General features: G+C 40.3%; 1 protein-coding gene across 6 annotated transcripts in view; it reads right to left on the reverse strand.

The window, feature by feature from the left end:
- LOC309530191 (uncharacterized protein) overlaps positions 1-26,073 on the reverse strand; it is a 65,607-nt gene that overhangs the window by 19,979 nt on the left and 19,555 nt on the right. For 4 of the 6 annotated variants that reach the window (XR_014218645.1, XR_014218646.1, XR_014218648.1 and 1 more), the window contains 2 exons: positions 9,728-9,830; positions 1,122-8,555 (listed from right to left, as the gene is read on the reverse strand). Coding sequence is in view for 1 of the 6 variants with exons in the window: in XM_082218920.1 (XP_082075046.1) it covers positions 8,502-8,555; positions 9,728-9,830 (157 nt within the window). In the remaining 5 variants the exon portion in view is untranslated. Of the gene's footprint in view, positions 1-1,121; positions 8,556-9,727; positions 9,831-26,073 lie in introns of those variants that run through there. The other 2 variants (XR_014218647.1, XM_082218920.1) reach the window with 2 other exon arrangements.

Consider the following 26,073-nt stretch of genomic DNA (forward strand, 5'->3'; position numbering starts at 1 on the left):
GCTCTGCATGGTGAATGTTTTGTTTGTGTGTTTTTTTGCACCAATAACAAGGCTTTACAGCCAACCAGGGAGGCATTTGCCTGATTGCTCTCGAGCAACCCTCTGATACCCTTACAGTGTGCAAATTAAATTTTTAAAAATCAGTAATAATAATAAGAAATAAAAGTAGCTTATACTTTGTAGGGGGCGTTGTCCACATAAAGTCATAGGTTCTGAATCAGTAGCAGGACACGCTTTGCTTGAAGTAGCTCCAGGACTCCACCTCCAGCACTTTCACTTTGAGCAGCAGGATAACAATCAAAGTTGATAAAACTGGACTCAGTGAGCTGTTTCAGCGTAAGGCAAGTGCATACGCTGAGCATTCCAAATCACTTACGCAAAAGGCACCAGTAACAGAAGGCTGCTCCTGCTGGGGTGCTCCTGCCAGCCATACCATCTTTCAGGATCGTAGAATCATGGAAGTGTAGAGTTGGAAGGGAATACGAGGGTCATCAAGTCCAACCGCCCTGCGATGCAGGAATATTTTGCCCAATGCGGGGCTCGAACCCCTGAAATTAAGAATCTTGTGCTCTACCAACTGACCTTTGCCCAGGTCTGTTCCCCTCTCCCCTGCCTGATGGTTTTTTACTCCCCTTCCTGTCCTGTCCCCCCTCCATCCGCCTTATAGATAGTGCATTCTGTAGCCACTGAGCATGCTCAATCTTCATTGGGCTGCTTTAAGTAGAGGATGCTGCTCCCTTATTTATGTCCTCTAAATATTTCTTGTTCTTCTGCAAATCTAGATGTTCCCCCAATCATTCTGAAACTTACCTGTTTGTTCCCAGTGACTCTGTTTTGGAGACATAGCCATCATAACTCAGCATCTGAATTTGCTGTAAATACACAATGCTTATTCTAAATCCTACACACACACACACACGTTTGCTCTGGTGCACCTAGTGCTTTTTTCTTGGGGGGATGCAGGGGTACGGATACCCCTAAACATTTTGTGAATCTTTGTCCTTTTGTCCTTTTATTGTATTTATTTTTCCTGGTTTAAACTATAAAATGGTGGTTTTCTTGAGTCAATATGAACAGTACCCCTAAACATTATTTGAAGAAGAAGAAGAAGAAGAAGAAGAAGAAGAAGAAGAAGAAGAAGAGCACTAGATGCACCTGTGGCATTCTCCCCTGTGCATGCTTCTCCATTCACTTCAGCGAAGCAGTGGACTCCCGTCTACTCATCCCTTTGTGTGGGGCACTCCTCTTGCATTTAATAGAATGAGAAATCTCTTATGGGCAAGGGAGATCCATGTGTATGCATCACAGTCTCCATAACTGATTGATTAAAGGAGACTATTTGGAAACAGATTTAAGAGCAGTGCAGCATCTTTCCCAGGCCTAGGCAAACTCGGCCCTCCAGATGTTTTGGGACTGCAACTCCCATCATCCCTAGCTAACAGGACCAGTGGTCAGGGATGATGGGAGTTGTAGTCCCAAAACATCTGGAGGGCCGAAGGTTGCCTATGCCTGATTTTTCCTGTTAAATGTGTCCAATGCCTACGTTTCAGACTCTGAACAGAGCAGTTAAAAGATCCTTGGATAGTCTACATGCCGGGGCCTCTTGTTGCCTAAAAAGAGTGGCATGTGTTGACCTTTAAGCCTGATGGCTCTAGTCAGAACAACTTTCTGCATGAAATAGCTAAGGAATGCGTTTAGTCTGGGCTGTAGTACTGGTTAACAAACAGAATAAAGTTTGTTTCTTCTACTGCTATGAAAATAGGGAGCTGCCTTATATTAAATCAGACCACTGGTCGATTTCAATATTACCTACACTGATTGGTAACTGGTCTCCAGGTTTTCAAAAACTTCCCCGGTCGTACCTGGAGATGCCAGAGATTGAGCCAGGGATCTTCTGCATTTAGATGAATTTGACATCTGGCTAGGACTCCTCTTTCATATATTTATTGTAATAATAATAATAATAATAATAATAATAATAATAATAATATATTAATAATATATTAATATAATTATTCAATATATAATATATACCGGTTAATATTTAGATTATCTAAGTGGTATAAACAAAAATGTTTATAAGAACAATTATAAGAACAATTATTCCTAGAAGAGAATAAGAACAATTAAAATTCATCATACAAACCTGCTGCAATAAGAAAGTCTTTGCCAGGCAGCTGAAATTCAGCATTACACTTGTCTCCGCTGCATTAGAGCTAAAGAATAAAAACTATTCCCCAGGCTAGCCTTTAAAAAAAGCTATAATGGCTACATGGCTAACTGCAATCCTATGCATATTTGCTCAGAGGAAAGCCCCATTGAGTTCAGTGACACTTACTCCCAGGATTTCTGCTTAAAACATGTTAAACAGGTCAGTAAAACTAATATTGTATCCATGGGTTGATACTGTGTTCCTTGTATCAAGTCAGATTTTCAATTATTTCCTTGTACAACAGAATGCATAGTGGCAACATATATTATCCTTAAAAAAGATCGTCCTTTTCATTTGTATACCTAAGCAATTTATTCTTTAACAGCTTTTTTTTATTTCAAATAAATCACTAGCTAATGATATTTAAGACTTTTTTTTAAAAAAAAAATCCACTTATTCACAAGCCTGTCCCTGAGGGAATTGTAGTGTGTTATCAGAAATTTTTTACCAAAGATCATTAACACATATTACAAACCAATTGAAACTGTGTATTTTCTTTGCAGATTACTTTTAACTTTAGAGCTGTTACAAAAAGAGACATTGAGTGATTTAATTTACTTAACCTGTCTACAAATTGCTGTGATGAGCAATATTCTGATTGCATTATACCACCAAAAAGCACAGATAACTGTTGCTAATAGAGATGGGGGGGGGGGTTCCTGATCATCCCCGATCATCCCAGAGCAGAGAAGATCTTAGCAGAGATTAATGTTTACCTCATTATTTAGAAAATTGCATTGAAAAAGAAGGAGCCTTTATTTGGTTGCTATATCTTAGAGAGAATAATACCACTTTGTCTTTCTTTTAGCGGAGAGTTAAATTCAACAACAGTAATCAGATTAGTATTTCCTTTGAGAATATAGATGTATGTATTTCTTTCCCAACCCCAATATGTTTACTAGGATAAAGAGCTGATACTTGGCATGAGAAACTATTCTTTTTATATATTAAGTATCCATAGAACGTTCATTGTGATAGATCACACTTTCTGTCTTTGAAGAACCAATTCTACATAGGTTTGTGTGATAAGGAACCACGGTGTGATTCCTTATTCTACATGGCAGAGAATTCTGTGGTGTATTAGAAGGCGTTAGTTTTCAGTCAGTAATGCCCTGGTGGATCAGAAACAGCATCTGTGTGTCTGTTTAGGATTCCTTTTCTGAGGGGAAAGAGAATGAAACAATTCAAAGTCTGGTTGATAACAGTATCAACCAATGGACACAATCAGTATCAACCAATGGACACAATGTCGGTTTTAGTGATCTAGTCACAATTTTTCAACATATATCAAAGGTTTGTTGTTTTTAATTTGGCAGCAAGGCAACAAGGAAAAAAGGAGGAAAGGCAGCCCCAAATGTTTTAAAATTAAAAGTCTTCTTCGTCTTTGGCTATCACTCATAGCTGAGTAAGATTGTCTTCCATAAACACGGTTTTAACAATGAGTCCGTAAGTGACTTTGGAGGCCAGTTCTGGATCCACACATCCTTCCACAGTGGAGACATTGGTTTCCAAGTGGGAATTGATCACAGTGAGGGTTTGCCAAGTGTACCTTCCTCTTAGCACGTTTCTCCCTTGCATCCTGAGTTTCAGTGTCTTCAAAGCCCATGACACCTTTGGTAAAGGCTGTTCTCCAACTGGAGCACTCGCAGGCAAGTGTTTCCCAATTGTTGGTGTTTATACTACATTTTTTAAAATTTGCCTTGAGACAGTCTTTAAACCTCTTTTGCTGACCACCGGCATTACGCTTTCCATTTTTAAGTTCGGAATAGAGTAGTTGCTTTGGAAGACGATAATCAGGCATCAACACAACATGACCAGTCCAATGAAGCTGATGTTGAAGATCATTGCTACAGTACTGGTGATCTTTGCTTCTTCCAGTACACTAGTATTAGTTAGCCTGTCTTCCTAAGTGATGTGTAATTTTTTTCGGAGACACCATTGATGGAATCTTTTGAGGAGATAGAGATGGGGTTTATAAGTGGTCCATGTTTCACAAGCATACAGTAAGGTTGGGAGTACAATAACTTTGTAAACAAGCATTTTGGCTTCCCTGTGAATGTTCTGGTTCTCAAACAATCTGTACTTCAATCAGGAGAAAGCCGCACCCTACAGGAAGCTATGTTATACCCAGTCAGATTATTTGCCCATCTGACTGACAGCAGCCTTCCAGAGCCTCAGACATATCATCTACTACTTCATCCATCTAATTAAAGATGTATCGGCAAGTGAAGGGTGACAACTGGCCACTAAATAAGAAATGATACAGCTGCAGGAGGAAATGATCAACATACGTTTGCAACAGGAGCGGGAAACCTGATTTTAAGAAATTGTATCAAATTAAAGTAATTCGGTTTGATTTGTAATAATTTAGATCATAAAAATAAATATTAAAAAGATGTCTGGAATTGACCATGAGACCTTCTGCAAATCAACTCAGTGTTAAAAGGCTGAAGACAGACATTTATGGGAAACTTCCCCCACCCCCATTTCTAGTCTTATTAAGGAAATCTAGAACAGCCCCTGAAGACCCACAAGGTTCCTAGAATATGCAGATAGCTATTTTGATCAATAAACCCTGCCATTTAAAAATTTAAAAATTCTGCCAAGGAATTGATGGGATGCTCATCCAATGTGCAGAAAACGCCAAACTGGGAGGGGTAACTAATGCTGCAGAAGACAGAATCGGGATTCAAAATGACCTTAGCAGAGTGGAGAACTGGGGAAACTAACAAAATGAATTTCAGTAGGGACATATCTAAGGACCTGCACTTAGGCAGGATGGCTGCACCAATATAAGATGAGAACACTGGCCTTGCCACTGGGACATGCAAAAAGGATCTAGGGGTCTTAGTAGACCACAAGCTTAACAGGAGTCAAAGTTATTCTAGGCTGCATTAACAGAAGTATAATGCCCTGATCAAGCGAAGTAATAGTCCTGTTGTATTCTGTCTTGGTCAGATCATACCTGGAGAACCATGTCCAGTTCCAGGTGCCACAATTTTTAAAAAAATATGAATAAGCAGAAACATATGCAGGGGAGGGTAACCAAGATGATTAAGGGTCTGGAAACCAAGCCTTGTAGGCAACGTTTGGGTATGTTTAGCCTAGAGAAAAGGAGACTGAGAAGAGATATGATAGCCATCTTCAGATATCTAAAGGGTTGTCACATGGAAGGCAGAGCAAGTTTGTTTTGTCCTGCTTTGGAGGGTAGGACCTGAACCAATGGCATCAAATTACAAGGAAGGAGATTCCAGCTAAACATCAGCAAGAATTTTCTGGTGGTAAGAGCTGTTCGGCAGTGGAATGAACTCCCTTGGAAGATGGTTTTTAAGCAGAGGTTAGATGGTCATCTGTCATGGATGCTTTAGTTGAGATTCCTGAATTGCAGGGCATTGAATTAGATGACCCTCACGTTGGCTTCCAAGGCTACAGTTCTATGATTCTATAGTCACTCTCAAGACAGTTATATAAAATAATGATCTGCAATGGAGCTTCAACAATATACAACCAACTGAAGTTCTGACTCCATGTTTTATTTTCACACTTTAAAAAATCACTGCCCAAATCAAGTGCTCATGTCATCACAATCCCATCTTCCACTGTGTGTTGAGATATGATTAATACTCTTTCATAAATCAAGCATAAGTAAGGGGAACAGTAGCAGAAATAATCCTGAAATATAATATGGCTACACAGTTAGTGTGATGCAATTTAGGATGATAATTTATTATTTTGATAAGCAGCAACATTGCACATGGGCCTTCTCTTCAGTTCCACTGAGCCAAGTTCAACTAATTAGATTCCATGAACAGCGTAGTGTATTACAAAGCCAATAACTGACAGCTGTCAAGGTTCTCACTTTCAAGGTTTATTTTGCAACCTTATTATGCACCACTTGCGCCCGTCTTAATTAAGAATGGAGAAAATGCATATACTGATGCATATATCTTGTTGCGGGCATTGCTTGTACTCTGCACTCTTAATACGTTAAGCATCCATGGTCTCTTAAGTCTACCTGTGCAGAGGGATAGCTGTACTGCACTCTTTTCCTGAATGACAGAACGTTTACACAGGGTTGGGATTTAAATTATTTGATTCAGGGTATCTGAATCATGACATGGCGACTGTACTCACTAGATCACAAGTTAGTGGATCATTGGTGAGATGCTCCCAGAAATCTTTGCTGTGTAAATCATTGTACTTTTTTAAAAAAATAACTCTGCTCCCAACCCTGCCCTTCAGATTTAGTGCAACAACACTAATCCAGCAATGATGTTTCCATCAGATAGGCTATCAATGTTAATTTAATGAGTATCTAATCTGCATTATTCACAGCTGGGAATTAGTACAGCTTTGGCTTTCATGCTTAAAAGCCGTAAGTGAATCATAGCAATGTAGGAAGTTACCTTCTACTGAATCAGCCCATTGTTCCACCTAGTTCAGTAGCTCTCTGGGACAAGGGCTGGAGATGACAGGGATTGAATCTGAGACCTTCTGCATTCCAAGAAGATTCTCTGCCACTGAGCTACGATGCATTGTTTCAAAGTACAACCAACTAAATGTGCATGCGCACAATCTTATATTCAGCTTGGAATTTCTCTGTTGTAATCACTGTGAGTAGGCAGAAGCAAATCTGTGACAACTCCTCCTTCGCTCATCATTCTTGCTAAGTTTGTCCACCTCTGTGGATTTGAAATATTGTTTCTTACCTGGTCCACAGTTTCTTTTCTATTGATTCTACTTAATTTTAATTTGATTTATTAGACTTTATATCACTTTATACATTCAAAAGTCTCAGAGAGTCTTACTGCCCTGAGACCCCCAGGTATAGGGGGTTATATTAATTAAATAAATAATAATAACACAATAATCAACTTTTCAGCTGGGGAGTTGTTCTGTTCCAGTTTCACAGGTGTACGCAATAGTGTCACACTTCTGTGACAGTCTAAAAAGAAGAGACTTACTTGGTAGCCCAATTCATCTAGCACAGTAAGGCTGCACTTAACCATGCACACATTTGATTTTGTGTTTTTTCCCCCCCAAAAAATTATTGATTTTCACAAAATTATAAACACACAAACAGACAAACATAAATCATAACCTTATTAAAACTAATCTTATTAACATTGTTAAGTGACTTCCTCATATCCCCCTAATTGGATTTCAGTGCAAATCATTTGGAAGTCATTTCCAAATCAAAATTCTTATAAACTTAACATTTGATTTTGTTGATATTTATGGGGTGCTTGTTTGTAGTATTATATGGATCTGTTGTTTTTTATTGGTTTTAAACTTACAAAATGTATAAGTTTATAATTTTTATTTTAAAATATTTCTTTTATACATTTTCTATTTCTGCAAGATGCCTTGGGGCTTTTTGAAAAAGGTGACCAAAATTTTTAAATAACAATAATGTAATCCCCATTGAACACAAGAGGACCTGCACATAGGAATATACTGTAGAAACATGAATTAAGCTTATCCCTGTGTTATGTAATGGAGCTGTTCCAGGTGATTAATGGGTTCTTGCCCTGAAGATTAAAGCATCTTCATACACACAATGAGTGGTATTTAAATCCACTTTACTCAGAATGGACCCATTGTAACTAATGAGCCTAACTTAGTCATGTTCAATGAGTCTACTCTGAGTAAAACTTAATTGATTATTCCCCAGTATGTTTGACAGACATGTTGTGAGCACAATTACTCATACGCCTTCTACAAGGCTTTCCATACAATTTTCCAAAACACATTTGGGATATTGCTACCCCCCCAAAAAAGTACTTTATTAAATTGCATAGAAAGAATTCGGGCTGGAAGACTGAAACGCTGGCAGATTGAAATGACAAATATGAAGAAGAAAGACAAGAGTTAGGTAGGAGTTCAGAACACTTGGCTAGAATTCAGGATTGGCCAATTATTTCCTCTTAATGCTGCATTCCAAAAATACTCAGGCCATCGCCAAAAATGATGCAACTTTGTGACAAGGAGGAGACGACTCATCACACAAGTGTGCCTATGAAAGGCCTTCTGGCTTCCGGCATCTAGTTTCATGCAAACATTTCTTGGATCTGCTTAAGACAGATAGTTGGAATCAGTTCTAGGTTTCCCAGAAGGCACAGCTCTTTTGAAAAACGAAGCATACATATTATAGTGGAATTTAAGAATAAATTGCCCAGTTCCAGTTAGACTGAAAGTATATTCTCGATTAAGATTTTAATAATGCTTAAATGGAAATCATTGACAATGGGACAGATCATCATTCTAATTACACCACAGGTAGCCTTACTTTTCCCCGTTCTTCTATTTCTGCAAGTCCATGAAGTTCATTGACACCAGGAACCTAAACATGTAACAACGAAGTTAGTTTTTATTACCTTGGACCACAAGTGCATCATTATAATCCTGTACTGTACTAGACTGGGCACACACAGACATTTATTTTCAGGTACATGGGTTTACAATTGCAGTCAAAGTCTAGGTATTACTTCTAGGTATGTCATTAGGTGTTATTTGCAACATTGCTGGACGCAATGGCCAAGCTAGACATAACACCAAGAATTTATTCCCCTTCTTTGCTTATTTGTTTTTCTGAAAAGGAGTCTTGGGGTTGGCTACAGACTAGAATGGAAGAGTTACCAGAGAATAGAAGATGACTGTTTGACTTCCTTCCATCCTGCCATTTTTACCCTCAAAATTGCACACATACAGTTATTTTTCCACATGTGGGGGAAATGACATATTCAAAGTCACAAGAGAATACATAACCTATTTTCACATGCATCCATAGGAACAGTAATAACTGCTCTCTCTCCCACTGAAGCAAAATGTATCTTTAACAGTGACTCACATTTTGTAAGCTAATAGAAATTTTAGTATATATGCCCTGTATTTCGTTTTGCCACTAGTTTCTGTTGTTATTGATGTAACCCATCCTTTACCCTTTGGGGACAAGATGGGATATAAATCCTGAAAATTAGTTAGTTAGTTACTTAAGATGTGTATCAAGTTTAGCCACACACTGGCAACAATACAGTCTGCTTTTTGTTGCCACTTTTATACAAAAGGTTTCATTTGAACCTGCTGGCTTTTGGCTCAGCATAAATTCTTTGGCCCCATGCAATAAATCATATACTACTCTCTGGACCTCAGTTACTCTGTACAATGTAAACACCAGTATTCTCCCAGACAATGTTAGACTTAAAAACCTTCACCTGCTGCACAGAAGCTTATCTGAACTTCAAGGACACCGGTGATGATCTGGTTATCTGTGTCAGTTTCTTATCAAAGGACCAGTACTTTGGTTTAGCTTTGATGAGTAGAAGTGAATTTCCTTCTAATTTCTTAGTTATGTAACATATTCTGCTCTATAAAGAAAGCTCCCTTAATACATTTAACAGGGTCTTCTACACTTTGCCAAATATTCATATCCCCACATGTTTAGGCAAATTCATCTTTCAAAAACAGAACAACTTAAAAAGAAAACATGTCTTAGAGAATGATCAAGATGCTCACGCATAATGGATCCACCAATGAGGATGCGAATGTTGAATAACTTTGGAACACACAGGACTTCTGAAACTTCAAAGACCCCATGATCAGAAAACCTGGAAAGAGTCTACAAGGAAACCATAGATCATTAACAGCTTTGATTGGAAGATTTGGGTATTATAGGCAGAACTTATCAATTTTGTAGGTCAAATATCAAACTAAAATGGCCTTGATTTCAGAGTTGCCATTCCTCTTTGTCGTGTCTTGTTTTAACCATTTACAAGTGAGAACATTAATATCTGAAAAGCGAAATCACCATTCAATAAACATCCCGAAGTGTTGTGTGCCATATTTCTATTTGGGAGGCAGTAGTTATCTGAGAGCGGCGTTCAGATGCAATCAAGGGGGATCTCAGCTTCACTGAGCTCTCACATGACAGCTTGGATCATTTCGGATCCCTTCCAGCAGAGACAAAACAGCATCAAAAGCAGGAAGGTTTTTTCCCACCCTCTTATTTCCAAGGATGAAAACACAACATCATTAGTCAAATTTACTCTGAACTTCTGCCTCCTCGTGTTGATTTGTACTCAGGTTGAGTAAACATATATTTTCATCATGGTAAATAATGTAAAAAGCCTGTCAGTAACTTAATTGCTTAACGAATACTGTATTGTAGGGTGTAACCACTTTTTTTTAACTATAGTGCCAAAGTGAAGAGTCTCTCTTAAAATATATATATATGAAAGAAAAGAAAAACACCCATTATATCTTGGCAATAAAGAAATCTGTTCCTTGTGGAAACTTTCGTTATTAGAAAATGTCAATCGAGTCTTCCCTCCCAGTTTTTGAAAAGCAAAGAAGAAAAGCCATCAAACAATTCCAAAGACAGACAAACATGAATTCTTTTTGTTGGTTGAAGATACTTTTGCTCATGCTTATGCATTTTTGGAAAATTCAGTCTATGACAAGTGATGACTCCATAATAGGAATGAAGGGCATATGATAGGCTTGGAAGCCCTGACAGTGAAAACAGCAGGTGGCCTCAAAAAGTAAGAAACAAATTTTCATCTGCAGGAGGAAGTATTTTGCATTGCATGTACAAAGAATCTCCTGTAAAGATGACTTTTTTTGGCGGTGGGGGTAGTCTTTGCACATGTAAGGACGTGACTTGGGAAAGCCTTGAGGGGAAAGTTTTCTTCTTGAACATATATTCTTGTTACTGGCGAAAAGACTGTGAGAGGCAGGGCTGCATGCAATTCAAGTTGTTTCTGTTCTGAGGCAAAAAAAACCTGTCTACAGTGGTGCCTCAGGTTAAGTACTTAATTCGTTCCGGAGGTCCGTACTTAACCTGAAACTGTTCTTAACCTGAAGCACCACTTTAGCTAATGGGGCCTCCTGCTGCCGCCGCACTGCCGGAGCACAATTTCTGTTCTCATCCTGAAGCAAAGTTCTTAACCTGAGGTACTATTTCTAGGTTAGCGGAGTATGTAACCTGAAGCGTATGTAACCTGAACCTGAAGCGCATGTAACCCGAGGTACCACTGTAATCGGATAAGAACCTAAACTACTGAGACAAAAAAAAAGTGGAAGAGAGATTGTGGCAGAACACATATGGCACATGCAGAACATATCAGATTCATTTCCTGGCTTCCTTTGATTTAAAAGGTATCTCAGGTAAGAGGGCAGGGGGTGTGGGTAGCTGGAAAGCTAAAATTGTGACATAATTTGTGTCTCTGATCGCCCTGGGACAAAATCTAAGAAGAGTGGATCCTTTGGGCATCTAAACAAAAAGTTTCATGCAACCTCCGCAAGGTGATGAGCCAAAGAATATGGGGACCCAAAAGCAAATCTGCAAGATTAGATCTTCAGGGAGAAAAATACGTAAGAGGCCAGGAGAAAACATCTGCCTGGTGCCTTGGGAAGTTACTGCCAGCCAAATTCAACATGCCTGGGCTACGTGGAATAGTGACCTGACTTGTACGAAGGACAGATGTTCATGTGGTACAATAGGTCAGCTACCTTTAAAATCTGTACGTACTGATATTAGTTCTCGCAACTACAAATATCAGGATATGTATTATTGGCTCAATAAACCCTTGTAAGAGAGGCATATATAGATTAAACTACCAATCATTATTTCTGTTTATCACAGCATTCATTCACTATGACTGCCCAACATCATTTCCAATTCAAATGGCATTTATTACCTACCCACCAGAGCCAGAGCAATGCTTTACAACAGTGTGAAATTCAGCAAAAAACAAACAAACCATATATCAAATTTTAATTTGTTTTAATTTGACTTAGCATATGATGTGGCACCACTATAAGCCATAGTTCCCTAATAAATAAACCTAAATGAAATAATTGTATCCTCACACACAGAAGGAAATGGACCCATCCTAACTTTCTCCCTCACATGTTAGTTATCTATTTGCAATGACTGCTTCTCTCAGTGCAAGTTCCCTCCAGCATTTTGAGGACGTACAGTCAATGCAGATTTAATCCCTTGGGTGAAAGTAAATGTTTAGTGGGAGAGATCCCTGACTGGAGATCTCTCTTTCCTTAAGTGAAATGCAGTCATAGTGGACGGCCAATTTGATCAAAACAGCAGCAGGGTAAGGGGATGTCTAACCTTTTCCCCTGCATTGTTTTCCCATTCAAAATTTCTGTCTTTCTCTCTCCCTCTCTGTCTCTTTTATACACATAGCTACTACCTCCCCAAGTTCTTTCCTTACAACAGAGAGAGGCATTTTGATCAGGAAAATCATACATGAAAAGGGGTTAAACACCATCTCTCTCTCAAACTATATGAAAATGATGTATAGATGGTATGTCACACCAGTAAGGATGGCAAAAATGTATCAACTGGGTCAAATACTTGTTGGTAATGTAAAGAAAAAGAAGGTACCATATTTTTTGCTCTATAAGACGCACCAGACCACAAGACGCACCTAGTTTTTGGAGGAGGAAAACAAGAAAAAAAAATATTCTGAATCTAAGAAGCCAGAACAGCAAGAGGGATCACTGTGCAGTGAAAGCAGAGATCCCTCTTGCTGTTCTGGCTTCTGGGATAGCTGCGCAGCCTGCATTCGCTCCATAAGACACACACACATTTCCCCTTACTTTTTAGGAGGGAAAAGGGAGTCTTATAGAGCAAAAAATACAGTACTTTGTATCATATGTGGTGGGAATGTAGAGAAGTTTTTAAATTTTGGGAGATGATATATAATGAGTTAAAAAGATGTTTAAAATGACATTTGGGGGGAAAACCAGAAGCATTTTTGTTAGGGATTTTAGGACGAGATCTGCCAAGAAAACAAAGAACTTATTTATGTATGCTGCAACAGCGACAAGAGTCTTGTTAGCACAAGGATGGAAGAATGAGGAAATCCCAATGAAAGAACAATGGCAAGAAAAACTGAGGAGCTATGCGGAATTGGCAAAGCTGACATACAAACTACGTGAGAAGGACAACCGTGACTTCAAGGAAGAATGGGGACTTTTAACAAATTATTTGAAAAGACAACAAAATGATTTGGATTCCTTGGCAGGTTTTGAATAAACGCCCACAAATTTATTAGTAGAACATACGATGGATAAGGCAACGATATGTACAATTTTATAATATGCAGAGAAAATTATGTATAAACAAATCAGAGAAGGGAGTTGAGGGAAGTCTCTGGGGGGTGGGAGAGAGAGGGAGGGGAGGGAATAAAAAGAGGGGGGAAATGTAATTGGTGGTGTTGATTGATAATTTGTGTTGTTAAAAGTTTTCAATAATATTTTTTTTAAAATCGCCCTCTCTCTCTCTTTCTCTCTCTCTCTCTCACACACACACACCAATCAAGCTGCAACCATAAGAAGCTGCATAGTTTTTTAAGGAAGGAGGGAGGGGCGGGCAAGTGTGGGTGCAATAGGTAGCTTCACCATCTGTAAAGACTAGGCCATAGCATCCCTCTCTTAAAGCAATAGCATTACTTCCCAGCAGTCTTCAAATATAGATGTTCTTGCCTCACTTCACAGCATTCCCACCAAAATTCTGCATCCAAAATGAAATACAAAACCCAATAAATCCTACAAAGAGAAACTCCATTTTTTTCAAAGTGGAACAGACTGGTCAAATGCTAGACCCTTCACTCTACTTTTCAGGATTTGGAATTTGGTGTTCTCACCTACTAGAATGAGTTGGAATTTAAGGGAAGGAATCTGAGTGGAAAAGGTGTATAAACGCAGGGATCCCTGAACTGATGGCTTTGGTTAAGAGCCCTGCTGGGTTAAAAAGCTGCACCCGCAACTTATGGAAGGTCTTTCACAGCTTCAGTGTGTATCTTTAAAACTACTAAAGCACTCACAAAATCACATAAATTTATTTGAATTAGCTCTACTTATTGTGCATATTTTCTTTCTTGCAATCTGCTACACCAAAGGACATAGTCAGTGCCTGCCTTCAGTAGTATGGCAGTGGTACTGCTAGCTATGTCTTGTCTTCTATCCAATGTAAACAAATTTATTTGTGCACTGTCAACAGTGGTATGTATAAATTAAAGGTTCAAGAATCAGGCTAATGGCTAAAGGTTCTGGATAAGATATCAGACTTGGACTAATGGAAGTTGCAGCCCAAAGCATATTGAGGGCACCAACTTGGGAAAGGCTGTTCTTGCCATTGTGCTTTGCTTCAGATCTATGAAAGCCTGTCAGTGGAATGAACAGGTTTAACTTGAAATCCACAGAGTAACATCCAGACCTACACCTGTACATTGCATGCTCTCCATCCACACACTATACAAATTAGCTTGTTATTACATGGAAGCAAGCCCTATTTACCTCCTCGGAACATTCATCTGAGCAAAGTGTTTACAGCGCCAGCTTTCTTTCTCCCTTGCCCACTCTAAACCCAGATTTATGTTTGCATATTTCACACACACACACAAAGATGCTCTTTGTGTGCCATTCTGCACGTGCGTAAATTGGGTGTGCATCTTTTGTAAGCTTCTAATGCAAGCATCGAACACAAAATGAAAAGCCTTTGGCAACTATTCCCTGGAGAGGAACCACAGAAATAAATTATTAAAAATCCATCCATGTTTAAGCAGCACAGGGAAGTGAGGAAACACACAATGCTTTAGGCTGATTTTTGCTTTCATTATTTTAGTGCCCAGATGATGGGTTTTAAAAAGTATACTAGATCTCATTAGCTATTAAGTCAGATTCATTTGGTTGCTCACAAATCCAAATAAGCTATGATGCAATAGGCTTAACAGAGGCATATATGGACAGAAAAAATATGTGTTAAACCACAAATTTCCTGTCTCAATCTGCTGTTACTAATTAAAATATTATTTCCCATTTATTTATTTATTTATTTATTTATTTATTTCAAGTACTACATGACTTTAGGGGAATGTGATGAGGTAAGGACCTTTTTTAAAAATAAAAAAGGGAAGAAAGAAAAAGGAGTCATATATATCAGCTTGCTACATTTATATCCCACCTTTCCATCCAAAATGCAGCTAACAACAATAAAATCAGCAATTAAATACATTAAAAAGCAGATCGCTTTGTCATCGTGCTCTGCTGCTAAATTTAACTGATCATCTGTATTACAATTCCTGCCCTCCCTCCCTTCCTTTGGCGTGTTGGTAGTGCTTCAATCTGAGCATGTGAAAGTGAGCACAATATAACCTTCCTTGCAAACAACAGCAATCACTACCTGCTGGCATTGCAAGAGCGAAGTTTAGCCCTCCCAGACAACTTCCTTCCATACAAGTGAACAGAGTGTTGAACTGTAAGATAATACAGCAACAGCAACTACTCTCCTGAGAGGATGCTCCATCCTCCACTCACAGGCAGTGGCATAGCACGGGTTGTCAGCACCCGGGGCTGCCTGGAGGGGTGGAAGTCAGGGAAGGACCTCATTCCATGGAGGGAGAGGTCATATCCTGGTTTGCATGGAGAAGCTGTTTTCAACAGAGCCCAGCAACAGAGCCCAGCAACAGAATCATGCAGCTGTACTGAGACAGCACCCGGAGTTGAAATTTTGTGCCCCAACAATTTTGCACCCAGGGCAACCATCTGTGTGGGCTCCATACACCACTGCTCACAGGGAGCCTATAGAGTTGCTATGTGCCCCACAGCAGAGATCACTATAATACACAGGTCTTCTTTCAGCATGACTGCTGAACATAGCAAAATGTGACACACACATAGACACGCCGTCTGTTATTTACTAATGATAAAGCAACTCTGACTGGATGGTGGCTTGAAGGACTTAACAGTGCTGTTTCATGACCCATCTCCATAGGCTTAAAACTTACGGTGAATGTTCCACCCTACCTATGTGTATGCAACATTTCTTGAGCACTGACTTCATAGTTGGAAGTTACAGTCAAGGCCATTGCACACAGCCCATCTGCTCTGTGTGTGTGCCTGTGTGCGCGTACACATGTGCATGTACACATGTTCTTTAAATGAGTAGAGTGATTCCAGCTCATCCTACCCAGCTGGCACATGTGGAACTTGGAATTCTGTGTGCCACCCTTAGTGTGCTTTGGGTGTGATGATCAGTAGGCCTCCAAGTTCTGCTTGTACAGAGTGAGTTGGAAAGCATTCACACATGAGGAAGAGGAGCTAAGGAAAACTGCCACAGAGCAAAATGCCCTGTATCTAACATCACTTTCTTATGAACCACCATCACCACCAAGGGAGATTCTGTTGCAAGGGAGACTCATTGCACCACTGACCACTCACAGATGCCACACGCCAAAAGTAGGAGCGATGGTCCAGAAAGTACACAATATTTTTTTCCCCAAGCAGAGATATTTTCCCCCACATGAATTCGGAGCCACAGTATCTGTTTCCGTTGTTATTCCTGCTAAGCCACCTGAGCCAGCAGCATTAACATCCAGAACCTGTGAGTTACAGATCTCCAAATGTCATGATTCAGAGTGCTTAACAGGCACATCTGGAAGTGTCCAGAATGTTTCTGTAATATTTCATCTAAATCTGCCATTTAAATCCACTGCTTTTTCACCCTATCCTCACTGGAGATGGGGAACGTTTTTCTGCCTCCCCTTGGTGACACCTTTCTGAGTATTTCAAAAGATGTCAACATAAACTCCTTTAATCATCCTCCTTTCTTTCTTTTTCCCCATGCTAAACATACCTAATTCCTTCAACTTTCTTTTCTATTTCACTACCCTCACAGACCTTTTATCATGTTTGTTTTTGAACTGTTGTGCAGAGAGATGAATATATTACACGATGCCAGGGACTACCAGCCGTGCTTGCGTCTTATGAACTCTTCCTGAGCCCTGGACTTACCCTTCCCAGGACTAAAATTGACCTTTAATACAAACCTCCCCATAACCTGTTTGGGATGCTGGAAACATTTGGAGCAATAAGTAGAGGGTTCCTCTGAGCCTCTGCAGACTGCACTTTCCTCACCACTCAGTTAAATGCAGCCACAATGATTTTATAAATAGTGCTATATTTTTAATATATGCACTGTAGCTGCTATCATATAACTATAATACACCCTATTCGCCAAAGAATTGATGCTTTTGAATTATGGTGCTGGAGGAGACTCCCGAGAGTCCCATGGACTGCAAAAAGATCAAACCTATCCATTCTGAAGGAAATCAGCCCTGAGTGCTCACTGGAAGGACAGATCCTGAAGCTGAGGCTCCAATACTTTGGCCACCTCATGAGAAGAGAAGACTCCCTGGAAAAGACCCTGATGTTGGGAAAGATGGAGGGCACAAGGAGAAGGGGACGACAGAGGACGAGATGGTTGGACAGTGTTCTCGAAGCTACTAACATGAGTTTGACCAAACTACGGGAGGCAGTGGAAGACAGGAGTGCCTGGCGTGCTCTGGTCCATGGGGTCACAAAGAGTTGGACACAACTAAATGACTAAACAACAACAACACACCCTAAGGATCAAAAACAGTATTTTGAACTGTGCTCAGAATCAACAGCCAATTTATAACCTTGGCAAGGTATGTTTCAGTCTGCCTGCTCCAATGGTGGGCTGATGTGCATAGCTAGATGCTTATGTAGATAGAAATATGATTTTAAAAGTCTGATAGATTAAGAAATTGGCACCATACTTACACAAGCAGCTCCCCAAAATATTTTTCTGACAGAGTTTCTTCACTCTTGTTTTCATTGTAGTTTTATGTTTGGCTTGCAAATTGGAAAAGTGTATCTTATTAAACGCAAGACTTGGTTCCGCCTATGTTAATAAATAAATAAAAAGTTGTTGAAAACCAAATGAAAAATCCTGATTTCCCCTGTTTATGATGATCAAATGAGTCTTTCATATTGCATCTTATACTTCACCATTTTGAAAGCTAGTTACAGATACCACAACGTAGTAAGTAATCAAAGACTTACTTCATATTTATTTTACTAAAAAAAAAAAGTCATGCCACTTATCTTGTATTAACAGTTCTCTTAGGTAGCATAAGCTTACTTAATTACTACTGAAGAAGATTATGGATGAAATAAAGAAAAGATTTTCTCTTTTACCCCTCCCTCTAAAAAACAAAACAAAGGACAAACCTGCACGCTCTTCCAACAGAAAACAGGAGGTTCTGATCCCTTTTGCACATGCAAAAATGGAATAGTGAATTTTGCAAATTTGATAGGAACTGATTACCTGGAATTACTCTAAGTATCCATTTCAGGCCCTAAAAAGGGAATTATTTGGGGTGGGGAGCTTAGGACTGAAAAGAAATGCTGGAGTCTTCTTATTCCTTAAAATCAGCTATGCACGCACAACATCATTAACAAGTGTACAAAGTATGCATGCATGTATTTCGACTGATGTGATAGACAATAGTAGTTGTGGCCTGTCATACCATCCGTCTGCATATTAAACAGTCCCCAAGTACACATTGACACAGCAGACCTTAATAGCTTGGAAGCCGTAACAATCTATTGAGTCAATAATTGGCATGTTAAAGAGCATCTTGTACTCCATCAGTGTTTTAGCTAATTTGCTTATCTATCTATCTATCTCCTCACCTACCTAAATACATCGTATAGCTAATTTAGAGCTTATACTTCAGCTCCATCCTTTTACACGTTGCACTTTTTGCCTTCGTGGAATATTTCTGAATAACAGGAGTACGCTGCATGAGGGTTTATATATAAAAGGGGGAGCTGTTCTAACAACTTATATCACACCTACCTTGCTAGTAGTCACATTTGAGCTTTGTCTAGGCATGCATCCAGGCCATTTCTATTTTGTGGGTGGGATTCAGTTGCATAAAAAGAAAATTCAGGTTGCGCTGTTAAAATGGATTTGGTGTTCTTGCACAACATAGCTGCTCCCCCCCACACACACACACACACAAAAAACACAACCTGATGTTTTACAGAAATCAAAATGATGGGGAAATGCACTGAAAAGTGTGGGGAAATAGTTGCATGGTGTGACATGGTATAATCTCTGTGCAAGCAAATCAGAGTTGATGCTTAATAAACAGCCAACATCATACAGCCTTCCTGCAAACTTTGTGCAAACAGAAACCAAGATGAATTCTCAATAAACAGGTTGTATGGAAACGGGCAAGGAAAAGGTTTCCTTTTATCATTTTCCTCACTCACAGCTGGCCACTTGGCCTGATTTAAATCTCTTGAAATCAATAAGACATATCCTGTTCACATACATAGAAAGCAAATGTGCTGCTGTGGCTACATGTATTGATTTAGCGGGTGGCAACCTCATTCAGACCCCAGATCAACCATGAAACTTGATCCGTAGCCTTTTGCAAGTCCTTTCTCAGCCTAACCTACGGAAATGAGCAGCCTAACTTACCTCACAGGCTTAGTGTAAAGCAGAAATGAGCTCTTGGAGGAAAGGAAGGGTGAAATTGGGCAAATGAAGCTCGTCTTGGATCAGTCTTGGAGGACTGTGGCTCGCTAATTATTAAATATACATCCCGATAAGAAGGTTAAGCAAATGAATTTTGTTTATCCTTTCTAAATATAACAAACAAGAGCTAAGCTATTTCTGCAATATTCAAATGTAAGGGGAAATAGAAGTATGATTTAAAAGGAAAGATAACTAAACAGAGACACTATCTAGCATTAATATTAAAAAGAAAGAGTGTCATTCCCCAACACTGCACCATGTTCAAACTAGCACTTATTGTAATCACAAAACATACATATCCTGCTTGCCGGTTGCAGAAAAACACACACGCACCCTTCTCCTTTGCATTGCTTATAATAAGAGCAGCAATAATATGGGTACTGCACAAATAGACACTATCACTTTTCACACATACATTTCAAATTGCTTTTTTAGGTGCATAGTCAACCCTACAGTATTATGCACATTTTGCCAACAGGAAAATAATAATAATCTCGGATACATTTTGTGACTTGTCTGGAGCTGGGAGAAGTGTTATAAGGGTCCTTCATATCTTGCTTGTGTTGATTTATATTTTGTGTGTGTCTGCAAAACGTTTATGTACATTTCCCCCAATTTACACCACCCTTTATGAGGAAAGAATCAGATGTAAATGCTTAAATCTTTCCCCCAAAAAAGAAGTTCACACCTTTCTCTCTCTCTCTCTCTCTCTCTCTCTCTCTCTCTCTCTCTCTCTCTCATTAAAAGTAAAGGTAAAGGTACCCCTGACCATTAGGTCCAGTCGCGGACGACTCTGGGGTTGCACGCTCATCTATAGACCGAGGAGCCAGCGTTTGTCCGCAGACAGCTTCCAGGTCATGTGGCCAGCATGACTAAGCTGCTTCTGGTGAACCAGAGCAGCACACATAAATCCTGTTTACCATCCCGCCGGAGTGGTACCTATTTATCTACTTGCACTTGACGTGCTTTCAAACGGCTAGGTGGGCAGGAGCTGGGACTGAACAACGGGAGCTTGCCCCGTCGTGGGGATTCAAAGCACCGACACTCTGATCGGCAAGCCCTAGGCTCTGTGGTTTAGACTACAGCACTACCCGCAGTGGCGTAGTGTGGGTTGTCAGCACCCGGGGCAAGGCAAGTAATTTGCGCCCCCTAACCCGTGGATTTGTGCCCCCTAACCCGTGGATTTGCACCCCCTAACCCTAACCCCCAGATGTTGCGCCCAGTGCGGCCGCCCCCCCCTGTACCCCCCACGCTACGCCACTGACCACCCGCATCCCATTCGCTCTCATTAAAGCTACCCACAAAAACTTTGCCCAAACATGAATCTTGCCAATACTCCAACTTTCCGGCTGTGTTTTTGGGCACAGTTGACTCCAAGTTTCTAATTTTGTCTGTTTTGAAAACTCCTGTCTTGAATCCCTTCACTGGACCCTCCACCTTAGCCTCCTTTGCTCATCATAGTGGTTTGTTAACCTAGCAGCAGGGATGGCAATAAGATTCTCTTGGTATTGAGCTCTGGGCAAGGGTGACCTCAGAAGCCTGAGCAGGTTGGAAGTAGCCAGTGTTGTTTTTAACCTGGCTGATGTCCTGCCTGAAATGAGAACATACTCCAGGGTCTCTTGGCCACAACATAGGGCTCTCTTCCTCTTCCTCTTCTTCTCTCTCTCTCCCTCCCAGTGGCTTAGTCAGGTTAGAGGCAGCTTGCAAAGATGGTGACACTCTTGGCCAACTGGGTGCTAGTCAGTGTTGAGCAAGAATCCTGGCCTTGCTACTGCCAGTAATACAATTTTCCTCCAGGCCCAGATATTGAACTTTAGAATGGCATGAATAAACGACTGCTATTGTGCTGAACTGAAGATGACCACATTCTCAAGAATAATGATAGTTGTTTGGGGAGGGAGTGTAAAACTCGCTCTAACCTAAGGGATGAGTTGACTCAGGATTACTGCATTCATAACCCACCGCCCATACTTGGACATCTGCCATTATTTTATTTATTTAAGTTTATTCATATTTCTGTACATTTGTACAACCTCATCCTGCTTGCCCTGTGAAGACAGTGGCTTGCGGTACATTTTAAATGAAACAATAGGCAGTCTGCAGGATGTTGAGTCTGCATTTAAATGCAGGAGAAAAGCAGTATGCATGGGAGACAGCCTGGGGTGGAGGGCTACGAGGCCAATTTGTCCTTGTTGTGTCAGAAGCTGATGGGGATCCATGCAATCTACTTTTCCATGGAGGAATCCTTGCAGTTCTATTTTTCTACAGGGCTTCATCATGCCTTTGATATTGCAAACTAAGCACAGGCCATACCTATGAATGCAAAAAAAGTATTAAAAATTAACACATTGTCTGCTTAATCTACCCTGTGCTTTATATGCCCAAAATACCAGAGAGAAAGAATTCAGTGAATCCATAATGGGGGAAAAATACTCCTTTTTCCCATTTCCCCATTGGGCTAAGTCTGGACTTCACTCATCATTGAAGCGATATATGGCAGAAGCTTCCTGTACGAAGGAGGCAGGCAGGTGGAGGGTGTTTCAATTAAGGGCCAAACTAGGCATAGAGCAGAAGACACATGATTCGGTTCTCCCATGGTTTGTTTCTTTAAGGGCCATTGCTCAGTGTAAGACCTTTTGGATCTTTAATTCAGCCTCTGGTACTGCCAGCTAGGACTGGGAAACGCTTATGTCTAAGCCTCTGTAAGTCAATATAGACAGTACTGAGCCACATAGAACCATGTTGTGACTAGGAATAAGGCAGCTTACTGTACCTATGTTTTTAAAATGTAATAGAAGCTGCTTGAGGGAATGGGGGCCTGAATCCAATCAGGTCTATGATATGCCTGTGCTGTTAAAAAAATTCATTCAGAAAGCATTCACAAAACAATTATTATCACTTATTTGTGCCATTTTGTCCAATAAACACCCTCTGCTTCCAAGCTGTTTGCCCTAAGGAGAGAAACTAGGATGTGCTCATGTGGTCCAGAAGGCAGATCAAGAATGCAGCCTGGTTTTATGTTTTATGGATAGCTATACCCATTGATAATAGATGTGAAGGCAGCTAGATTATGATACCCGCCACCACTTTTTCCCCCAAACCTTTCTGAAATGTTATTGTCTGCCATTAACATCAATAATCCCTCTTGTAGTAATATTATGGCAATTCCCCACCAACCAAATTAAGGGGAAGCTAAGTATAATGATTTTTTTTCACTGGTGCATTTTAAGATTGATCGTGTGAGATATCAAAAGTCAAAGTTCTTCAGACAGCTATTAATATGAAAATTGGCGCTGCATATATTATGGTAAAGATGACAGATTATTTCTGGTCGGTATCTCTAATGCTATAATACCTGGTCAGTATTTAACCCGGTCAGGGGGGTTCCTCTGGCTCACAGGCACAACAAGACCCAGAAGGGATCCTAATTTGGCCAAAGGTCATTATTCCCCAGTCACACCCAGCTGCCCTACACGTGACACCATATGACCCCAGGTAGAGTGGGTATAGCCACTGCTCCAAAGGAGCGATCAAGAGCCTTAAATGCTCCTCTTTTCAGTCTATCTTGAATTCAAGCAGGTCTGCAAATGGCAAAGTTCCACTGCAATCATGATGCTGCCAAGTGATTGACAGGTACAGGTGCCCCCACCCAGCTGTGTAAGTGGACCATGGGGCTGGGTAAAACCAGCATCCAAACTGCTGCCTCAATCCTGTTCCCGTCATCTAAAGGTAAAGGCAAACAGTTATGTCTGCAGTTATCATGCCCAAGTGTCAAGCCCATGCAGTCTCCCATACTTTCTCCTCTGGCTTGACAAAGAGAAGATCAGATGCATTTACATCTACTTTTTTAAAATATATATATAATAATAATAATGGAGTATTATGTTTAAATACAGGCCTTTTGTTTAAACTTAACTATTGTTTAGGGAAACAAGTCAGGACCAGCAACCAAGGTTTGAAGTTAGCTTAAATTTGTACAGCTTTTGGACTTTGTGGCTATGTTTGCACATAGCACTAAACCATGATTTAGTGCAGAGGTGGGTAACGTAGAATCATAGAATTGTAGAGTTGGGAGAGACTACTTGTGGCCTTTGGGATGTCAGCTGGTTGCTCTTCCCCAGTTTAAGGTTACACACACAAACATGAAGCAGATGATGTGAGTCTCAGGCTCGTGAACTATCCTCTCCCCTTTCCTTCTCCCACAAAGCTGAGAGAAGGCTTTTGACAGAATTCATTTCACAATCCAAAAAAAAACCACCCTGATTTGTCATTGCCTATGAACCAGCGATGGTGGTTTAAAACAAATTCTGATAAATTAAACAAGCCAGACAGCCACAAATCTCTGTTTGTTCTGATCTCTGGTTCAGGTGTAATGACAAGCCAGCTTTCGTGGGAAGTGAAATGAACTTTTTCCTTCCTGCTCATGCTTAGTGTCACATGAGAAGTGGGGCAACAAGTAACTGTGGTTAGTTGAAAATGGAAACAAAAGCTTCTGATCTCCTCACAGCCACATAGGAGGAGGACAGAAAGAGCCTGGTGTTCATGTATGCAATAGGTAAAGGTAAAGGTACCCCTGCCCGTACGGGCCAGTCTTGACAGACTTTAGGGTTGTGCGCTCAACTCACTCTAGAGGCCGGGAGCCAGCGCTGTCCGCAGACACTTCCGGGTCACGTGGCCAGCATGACAAAGCTGCTCTGGCGAACCGGCACCAGAGCAGCACACGGAAACGCCGTTTACCTTCCCGCTATAAAGCGGTACCTATTTATCTACTTGCACTTAAGGGTGCTTTTGAACTGCTAGGTGGGCAGGAGCTCACCCCGCCGCGGTGATTCGAACCGCCGACCATGCGATCGGCAAGTCCTAGGCGCTGAGGTTTTACCCACAGCGCCACCCGCGTCCCCATGTATGCAATGCTAAACCTCAATTCAGTGATACATCCAAACAGAGTCATTGCTAAATGTGCTAAGAGTGGTTTCAACACACATTCCATTCATTCTGAGACTCCCACCCCCAAAGAAAGACAATGTGTGCTCATATCACTTCTAACATGCTGGGAATGTCTGTTCTCCCACTAATCTAGACTAATTTGGCAAATTTCTCAATTTCTCTTTCTGAAAAATGGAAATTCAAAATTACCTTACCCACGAAACTGTTGAGGATGGAAATGATAAAGAATACAAAATACTTTGCAATTAAAAGGGCTCAATGAATTAATAACTTGGGTTCAACAACAAAAATATCCTTCGCTATAAGAATTAAATGTGAGTTTTGGACCATGGCATAGCTATATGCTCTACAGAAAGCTGAACCAGACCTTTCTCTTTTGTACGAAAGATTGTTTATTGGTCTGCATTGTTTTCCATATCATGCTAAAACAGCTTTCATATTTCACCCTTCATTACAGTTTTCCATTGCATGTATTAGATAAGGCAAGGACAATTTTTGCTGCTGTTTATCTGTCGATCTATCTATCTATCCATCCATCCATGATCCAACTGTCCATTCTGTACTAATAATCATGGTCACTGAACATCCAGTCTGCTTCACAGGGTGATGAAAATGAGTTCTCTAGCATTACTGTAAAACGTACGTTTTAAGTGGGTTAATAAGGACCGGGAGACAGTTTCAACCAGCAGGTTATTTGCCTTCAATAAATTGATTCCTTCTTCCTTTACACACCCTGTGCATTGGGCAAGTGTAATTGAAGGCAGCCCAGGCTGGCTGACATCTGTTTCGTTACTAGATATACATTTGCCAAGAAGCTGGACAGCAATATCCATTTGGTATTCACAGAAAGTACTTGCAGAACAATAATGACAATAATTGCCTCTGATTCTTGTGTTTACAACATTGCCAAAGAATCATTAGGGCCTTATTTATAGATAATGCTTATTAATCACATGGATTTGAATTCTGGAATGTATTAGATTAATATTCTTTTGTAGCCTAGTTCTGCCCTAATGCTGTGAAAAGCGTTTGCTGAAGGCAATTCACCAGAATAACTTATGGGGGGAAAGTTAAATACAGCTGGTAATCTGCAGGTGACAGATAAAGAGCATAGGTGTGTGTGAGAGAGAGTGTGTGTCTCAGTTAGTACATCAAATGGTTGGTGTGGAATTGTCTTTACAAAGGCCTTCCTCACAGAAGTTTTCAGAAATAGCAACTGGTGCATAACACTGTGGCCAAACTGCTTTAAGCCCCTGCCATGGCTTTTGGTTTTTTAGAGTACAATTCAAATTGCTGCTCGTGGCTTTTAAAAGCCCTATAACATTTGGGACCGGGATATTGAAAGGATAGCTTTATTGCCACATGAACTCGTCTACCCACTGAGATTGTCAGTGGAGGTCCTATTCAGAGTGCGTCTCTCAGAGACACCAATGGAAATATGATGGGAAAGGTAGGTGGTACTCAAACCCAATCTGGACTTTGGCCATGTTTTGGTAAAGGTAAAGGTAAAGGGACCCCTGACCATTAGGTCCAGTCGTGG

This window comes from Podarcis vaucheri (genome assembly GCF_965113315.1).
Source record: "Podarcis vaucheri genome assembly, chromosome: 4".
NCBI lineage: Eukaryota > Metazoa > Chordata > Lepidosauria > Squamata > Lacertidae > Podarcis > Podarcis vaucheri.